The sequence below is a fragment of the Kryptolebias marmoratus genome, linkage group LG9 (genome assembly GCF_001649575.2).
Source record: "Kryptolebias marmoratus isolate JLee-2015 linkage group LG9, ASM164957v2, whole genome shotgun sequence".
Taxonomy (NCBI): domain Eukaryota; kingdom Metazoa; phylum Chordata; class Actinopteri; order Cyprinodontiformes; family Rivulidae; genus Kryptolebias; species Kryptolebias marmoratus.
Genome location: NC_051438.1, coordinates 29,532,434 through 29,540,334, shown reverse-complemented (window position 1 = coordinate 29,540,334; position 7,901 = coordinate 29,532,434). Strand labels below are relative to the sequence as shown.

Sequence of the window (7,901 nt, the reverse complement as noted above, 5' to 3'; positions counted from 1 at the left end):
CACACACACACACACACACACACACACACACACACACACACACAAAGGTTGCTGGTTCGAATAAAAGCAGCCTCAGAGCAAGGTGCAACCTGTGGAATCATCATCATCATCACTGACATACAGAACATCAGAACATCTGTATCTGCTCTGGTTCTTAACGTTCTTAAAGAAGAAGAGGTCCCTCAGGCTGTGAGGCAGGAGAGGAACTGCAGCTCTGTAGGAGGAGAAGGTATGTGAGGGTAGGGCAGGAGACAGGGTGAGATGTGCAGTAGGAGTGACAGATGGGTTCAAGGTGGGGGTGGGGTTACAGCAGGGATCTGAGCCACTTCCTGTTTGTAATGGTGATGGACACGTGGACAGAAGAGGTCAGACGGTAGTCCTCATGGACAATGATGGGATCTGTAGTGAGAGTAGGGAGCAGGTGGAAGAGAGCCTGGAGAGGTGGAGGTGTTAAAGGTGGATGAGTTTAAGCTCCTGGGGTTGACCGTTCAAAGAACCCCCTCAGGGTCACCTCCTTCAAGTCCCACTCCTCCAGTAGAGTGGGACCTGGGACTCTCACACCTCTTCCAGGGTCACCTCCTCCAGAGCTCTCTCCTCCAGAGTCACTTCCTCCAGGACCCCACTCCTCCAGGGTAACCTCCTCCAGGGTCACCTCCTCCAGGGTCACCTCCTCCAGGACCCCACTCCTCCAGGTCCCCCTCCTCCAGGGTCCCCTCCTCCAGGGTCACCTCCTCCTAGTCCCACTCCTCCAGGTCCCCCTCCTCCAGGGTCACCTCCTCCAGGACCCCCCTCCTCCAGGTCCCACTCCTCCAGGGTCCCCCTCCTCCAGGTCCCCCTCCTCCAGGTTCACCTCCTCCAGGTCCCACTCCTCCAGGTCCCCCTCCTCCAGGGTCCCCTCCTCCAGGGTCACCTCCTCCAGGTCCCACTCCTCCAGGACCCCCTGCTCCAGGTCCCCCTCCTCCAGGGTCACCTCCTCCAGGGTCACCTCCTCCAGGACCCCCCTCCTCCAGGTTCACCTCCTCCAGGGTCACCTGTTACCGCACCTGTTCTCTGTGACCTCCTTCAGTCCGTCTCTCACACCAACAGTCTGCAGCAGCAGACACACAGAACCAGAACCAGAACCACTTAGTTCTCACAGACTCGGATTACTCCAGGATCTGGGTCTGAGGTTCTGCCTGACTCACACCTGTCGGCAGCTGGACTCCAGGTGGATCTGAGAACCCCTCTGGGTCTCCGGGTCTCCGTCCCCGGGTCCGCTCAGAACCCGGGACAAAACCAGAACCTCGACTCCTGAAAACCTCTGAGCCCGAGTTTCTCTCAGTTTTATTAAAAACACAGCTTGAAATGTTCTCACCTCTGATCCGGTCCGGTCCGGGTCCGGGTCCGGTCCTGGTCTGAGTCTGGTTCGGTTCTGAGGTCCTGCAGGTCCCGGTACGCCAGCCAGAACCGTCCAGAGCGGCTCGGGTCAGACTGGGAGTTCTGGGAGGAGAAACTCGGCTCAGGGCGGAGAAGGCAAGTTACACCGGATAACAGCGCTGCAGCTTCCGGTGGCTTTCAAAACAAAAGTCCCGAAAAGCGACCAAATACATCACTTCCGGTCAGACTATAAACACCAAATTAAAACTAAATTATTATTTTAAATTAATGCCACAAGTAAAAACACAACTTAACATATGTTATGGAGTAGTAATAACAGCCATAAACAGGATCAAATCTTTTTGATTGTATTTTATTTAAATTTACTTAAAAAACATAAAGCACACAACTATATTTATGAATCAAAGAAAAGCAATCTGACAGTGAAATGAAAAAGAACAAATACTAATAACATTTCTAAACTAAGATTTATCAGATTCATATTCTGCTTATTTCAGTATTTTGTTGCTTAACTGATTTAATTTCTGTTTTTCATCCTCAGGTCCCCGTTAATTTAATTTCGCCTGGTGAATTATTTTTTGTTTTGTTCTGTTTTTATCAGGATTGGAATACTTTCACTGTCACAGTAAAAGTACAGTAAAAGATGTAATATGCAGTTTATTGAGTAGCTTTATTTTGAACTTTATTTTGAACATGGTTTGAATGATGTGTTCAAATTTACAAAATAAACCAGAATAACTGTGGAATCAGATTAACTATAGAGCCGGTTTAATTGCATGTCTAGTTTACCAGTAGAACCAGTTCAACTGCAGAACCACATTAACTCTAGGTCCAGTTTAATTATAGAACCAGATTTACTGTATAACTGGTTTAAGTGCAGATCCAGTTTTCTCTGAGCTTTAGCTTCATGACAGCCGTGTTCACACTTCATCTGGTCTTCATCCATGAGCGTGATTGGTTCAGAGGAAGCCCTGGTGGACACTGCGTCCTGTCCTCTCAGCAGTAAGACGCTGGACGGTGGTGGAGTTTCCTCCTTGCTCCCCAAACAACAATCAGAGCTGAACAGACAGGAAGCAGGAAGTTCCTGAGACAATACAGCTGCATTCTTCAGCTGCTGATGGAGGAAACAGTCTACATGAAGTTTTCCTCATCAGGCCACAAAGACCTTCAGGTCTCCACCAGCACCACCGTGTGGCCTCAGGAGGCACCTTCCAGTGTTGTTCAGAGGTCAAAGGTCACAGAAATGAGTGGATTCTTCTGCAGCAGGCCTACAGGTTCACATCCTGCAGGAACTTCCTGAGCGTCTGGAAGCTGCTCTGAACCAAAACCTGGTTTTATCAGCAGTTTGTTGAGAAAACCAGCTGGATAAATGACCAGAGTTCAAACTGAACAAACATGAAGTTCACGGAGTACACCTAAACAAAGAGGTTTGTTAAAAATAAAGATGAGTTTTCTGCTGCATCTTTATCGTTTTCCCCTTTACTGATGCCGTCTAAACGCTCACTTTACAGACTCAACCTGAACACCGGAGGTGGGAAACAAACACAGCAGCTGAAGCTTCACCCAGATGCTACAGGATGGATTTAAGAGACACGTTCTGCTGAACTTCATGTTGGGTCACAGAATTTCCTGCAGTGCAGAACAGCATCTTCCAATGTTCACGCTGTGATGTGGTTAGATGTCCACCAGGGGGCGCTGCAGGCTCACACAGCTGCCAGATGTTTGAGTCCAAATGTGTCAGAAACAGTGTGATTACACAGAAACACGTCAAAGGTTCTGTTCTGTCCTCAGAGTCAGACCTGAAGGTGGACCAGTGGACACAAACACCTCCAACAAACCACACAGACAGCTTCATAAGGAACTTTTATTAATCACACACATTGAATTTTTTTAAGTTATTACCAGTAACTTTGTTTTAAAAGCTAAAAACTGATTCTACATTCTTCACCGCCTTCAGAGATTTTTAATTACTAGAGTTGTAACAGAAAAGATCAGATTTCCCACAAAAAAGCTGAAGACAGAACTACAAGGTTTGTTTTTCACCCCCAAAAAATAGACTAATGATCAAACAATCGAGAAAAAGAATCTGATGGAGCACGTTTCTGTTGATCATATTGCACTAAAGATGAGATCTAAACAGAGCCAAATGTCCTTGAAAAGGTCTGGAAAAACCTGGAAACACCCGTGAAGATGAGCAGAGCCTCATATGAACACCATGTTTGTAGTCCTTTGGGATCCTGGTGGAACTCTGAGTGGACAGTCGAAGGACAGAAGGTTTCAAACAGGGGTTCAGAAAAGAGGAAACGTCAGAAATTGAAGAAGCGTGAGGCGTTCACTGTCAGTCAGACAAGTTTCTAACCTCACTTTTTCTCATCAAACAAACCAAGAAACAGAGAATGAGCTGAATAGGTTCCAGACCGAGGACGTCTTAGGTCTCCTCATCGTCACTGTGGTGCGTCTTGTCTTCGCTCAGGCCGCTCTCATCGATGTTTTCCAGAGAGTCGGCGCGCTGCAGCGTCAGCTCCGACGGGTTGATGGACGGCAGGGTGTTCTGCTCTGGAAAAAGCCACGGCTTCAGGGTCGGGTTGTGTTTCCGTTTCCACTCCGGGTACTTCAGAGACGCCTTGTAGATCTTCCTCATGGCCTGAGAGGACAGAGACAGCGAGACATCATTTGATGGGGGACAAAAGGCGACTCTGTCCAAGAAACAGATCAGATATTTACCTTCGGAGCCACAAACTGAGAGACTCTGTTCACGACCCACTTTGGTAATGAGCCTGCAGAGACAGAGGACAGCAGAAGACAAACTGAGCTTCTCGTCATCGTCTCTGTAAGAACACAATTTGGAGCTGAAACTATTTGGGGACAGTGATGCGTTTGTGTGAAATGAGAACTTCTGAAAAACCTGAGAAAACCCAGGAGCAGTTCAGACTGAGGAGGAACTCAAAGAGATCACGGAGAAGATCCTTCGTTTGGACTCGAGGACGTTTCTGCAAATCGTTCAAACAACTCAGAAACAGAGAGCGTGTTCCAACACGTCTCAGCCTCCCTGAGAAGGTTTACTGCTGGAAGACAGACTGATGTGTGGCTTTCATCCAGTGATCCAGATCGTCATCCTGTCAGAGCTTATCAGGAAGTCAGACTTATGACTGACTCCCTGAGATGTTCTGTGGGGTTTGCTACAGGAGAATCAGGTACTGGAGTCACTTTTTGGGGCCATCAGGTCCCTGTAGAACCAAAGGAAGAGCCGTGTCTGCAGTCGAGTTTGTTCCCAGGGCAGAGAGGACTCCATCAGGGATGCTTCTTGTCCTGCTTGTGAGGTTCATGAACAGCATCTCAAGAAGCAGTGGTGGAGAGCAGGGGGGCTGGTTCTGGAACTTCAGGATCTCATCTCTGCTTTTTGAAAATGATGTAGCTCTGTTGGCATCTTCAAGCTATGACCTTCAGCGTGCACTGGGGCGGTTCACACTCAGGATGAGACACAGGTCCTCGAAGTTTGAGGCAATGCTTCGCAGAAGGAAAAAGATGAAATAATTCCTCCAGGTTAGGGATTTATTGGAAGCATCTTGGAATCTTGTTCACAGGTGATGGCAGGATGGAGCAGTAGATGTTACTGTGGTGGAGGAGGAGCGGAGCGGAAAGGCAAAGCTCTTGATTTACTGGTTCATCTGCTCTCCAAACCTCACTAAAGATCCTGACCAAAAGAACCAGAACCTGGGTCCAAGTGGCTGAGCTGAGCTTCCTCTGGAGTGGCTGGTTTAGAGGTGAGGAGCTCACTGGGAGGAGACCCGGAGCAGACCCAGAACTCAGGTTATAGATTAGTTTCTGTGTGTTCGTGGTTCTTGTTCTCGGTGTGTTCAGAGAGCACATCTCACCTCGGGGGTCCACCTGTGTCAGGTAGTAGATGGTGGAGCTTGTGGTGCTGCTCGACTGGATCAGGTATCCCGTCAGCAGAGACACAGCTCGGACATAGTCCTTCTTAGGAGGATGTTGCTGCGGAAACAAACAGGAAGTGTTGGGAGAATCAGCTGGGGTTTACCAGGAAACGTTGCTTATTTATGAAAAGCAATCAGCTGTTTAACCACAAACATCCCTGATTACTGCAGTTCATACAAAACAATGAAACATTATTTAACCCCTCGGTCACAGATTTACAGCATTTCTGAGGTCTGCTGGTGAAACACTAACCGGGTGTTTGACAGAGTAGTTGATGATCATGTAGTCGCTGCCGAGGGGAAGCCAGGATCTCATCGTCACAAAGTCTCTGTTCTTCAGAGGACTCGGACATTTCCCTTCAAACACAAACACAGCTTCAGTGATCCAGGAGGAACTTCTCTGTGATCAGAAACAGCTGACGGTTGGTCTCCTGACAACAATGAGGATCAGGTTTTCCTTTGACTTTTCCCACACTGGTTTCAACAACAGCTGCTTCTCTGAAGTCATTGCTGATGGCTTTCTGCCCTGGCGTTGTGTTAACAAGTTAATCCGTCTGATCAGCAGCTCCTGATCCTCTGAGATCCTGAGGAAGCAGTGAGGCTGGAACCACATTTTGGTGTTTTTGTTCACTTCATGTTAAATTTGACTCATTTTAAACCTGTTTAAAGACAAAGATCAGCTGTTTTGATATGTAAAACCATACAACTGTATGTTTTGTTCTGATCACAGAGATCCTTAGATATTATCTTACCAACCATCCAAGGTCAGTTTGTGTTAAAATCAAACCTTTCCTGTGAAACTTTCAGCTCACAGACCTCCGACACACTAACTTCCTTTAAATCTTTTCTTAAAACCTTCTGAAAGCGTCGGTGGTACTGACAGGAGTAATATCCCACGTCTGCGTTGACCGTCAGCCGGCCGATGTCGTACGTGTCGATCATGTTGGTGTCCCACTTCTTCCGATAGTTGATGTCATGAAGGACATCGTACACCGTCTCTGCCGTCACGTCTTTACAAAAGATCCTCATCTGAAACAGAGAAAGAAGAAAGTTTAAACTCAGAACAGATGAAGCCAGCTGCTGGGTTTTAATCCTCAGTAATCAAATAGCACGAATGTAGTCATGTTATTGTAAAAATCCTATGAAACTTTTCAACAGATCCATAAATGCTTCAGCCACTCAAAGTGTTCATCAGTTAAAATGAACAAATATTGCAGGTTTCTCCACCTGTGACTAATCTGTGAGTAAGTCAGAGCAACTCAGAGTGACCTGAAGCAACTCAGGAGTCTCTAAATGCAACTTAAAACACTTGTGGCTCGAGGCAACTCCTAAAGACATCCTGAGCCGTGTCTGCGGTGGTTCTGCCGGTTGGTTTACTAAAAACATGGAGGATTGTGGAACCTGTGCAGCAGCTTCTCTTCCTGCTAACGTCACTGTGAAATTCCACCCAGAAGATAAACCTCCTCAGAATCAGACTCGTGGCTGTTTTTATTCTGCATCTGTTGTTTTGATGTCACGCCCTTTGAGCAGGAAAACAACCAGAGAAGAAGAACTCGGTCAGAAAGCAGCTTTCTGTTGAAACTGGAGGATGGACATGTAGCCGCTTCCAGCCTCCTCCTGGCGAAGGCTTACCAGACGCCATGTGAGACGGCAGCTCGCTGTAGGACGTCACCTTTTTCCACTGCTGTAATCTTCCACGAGCGTCAGGCTCAGCTGAGCAGCTGTCATCAGATATTGTGAGAGTCAACGCTGGAAAACGCTCCGTGTAACTCAATCAGCACGACTCCGCTGCCCGTTAATCATTCATGATGCCCATCCATCACTCAGCAGCTCGTCTCGTCCCCGTGTGAAGAGTTTCAGCTCCACCGGCTCACAAACAGGTGTTTTCCTGCAGCATCCAAACCGTTTCTTTCCTCGTTCTCAAAGATATCTCCCTGCTGGTATGACACAACCACAGCAGAACTTTCACAGAAAGATCTGCAGCTCACTGATCCATATTTCAGCTTTTAATGTGCCAATGAACAGATTAACTTTTCCACACAATCTTTAGCTGCTTTAATGTGAAATCCAGACAGCTGCAGTCACTTCCTTCTCAGCCTGGAATCAGGTCTGAGAGTCTGCAGTCTCATCTTTCAAACTCGGCCACCCAGATGTTGCCTCCACAGCTGGTATCGATGCTGCTCACATGTTTACATCCTGTCCCTGTGAACCTGAAGGCCTTCCTGCTGGGAGAGCAACACCCAGCTGGAGCTTCATCTGGAGGAAAAATATCTGCATCAAGAAGCTAACAGGCAAGTTTCAGTTCTGCATTAAAAAAACAACAACCAAGAAACAAACTGGGTTCACCCTGCATGTTCCCAGCATGCCCTGCAGCCCGACCTGCGGCTCAGGATGACAGCAAATACTGACGTCAGGAACAAATGGCTTCTCTGACAATTAATCAACCGCAGCCTTTTACTGACAGGTTTAAAGATGCTTCGCAATCCAGACAAGCTCCGCCCTGTCAGTCTGAACTCGGGGGTCCAGCCTCAGGCCTGTCGGTCTGGATTCGGGGGTCCAGCTTCAGGCCTGTCAGTCTGAACTCAGGGG

The 7,901-nt window shown here is 47.7% G+C and overlaps 2 protein-coding genes across 5 annotated transcripts in view; both read right to left on the bottom strand.

Moving 5' to 3' along the window:
* The window catches only part of arap3 (ArfGAP with RhoGAP domain, ankyrin repeat and PH domain 3), a 35,939-nt gene extending 34,423 nt beyond the window's left edge, over positions 1-1,516 (bottom strand). Inside the window, exon 1 of one of the 2 annotated variants that reach the window (XM_037977436.1) lies at positions 1,355-1,516. The gene's annotated coding sequence lies outside the window, so the exon portion shown is untranslated. The remainder of the gene's footprint in view (positions 1-1,354) is intronic. The other variant, XM_017438064.3, reaches the window with a different exon arrangement.
* A 1,705-nt stretch (positions 1,517-3,221) lies between these two features.
* The window catches only part of stard15 (StAR-related lipid transfer (START) domain containing 15), an 8,392-nt gene continuing 3,712 nt past the window's right edge, over positions 3,222-7,901 (bottom strand). The window contains exons 2-7 of one of the 3 annotated variants that reach the window (XM_017438036.3): positions 6,194-6,341; positions 5,566-5,669; positions 5,253-5,370; positions 4,102-4,154; positions 3,761-4,021; positions 3,222-3,625 (exon numbers count right to left, since the gene is read on the bottom strand). In XM_017438036.3, the coding sequence (XP_017293525.1) occupies positions 3,806-4,021; positions 4,102-4,154; positions 5,253-5,370; positions 5,566-5,669; positions 6,194-6,341 (639 nt within the window). In that variant the 3' untranslated portion in view covers positions 3,222-3,625; positions 3,761-3,805. Of the gene's footprint in view, positions 4,022-4,101; positions 4,155-5,252; positions 5,371-5,565; positions 5,670-6,193; positions 6,342-7,901 lie in introns of all 3 variants that reach the window. The other 2 variants (XM_017438037.3, XM_017438035.3) reach the window with 2 other exon arrangements.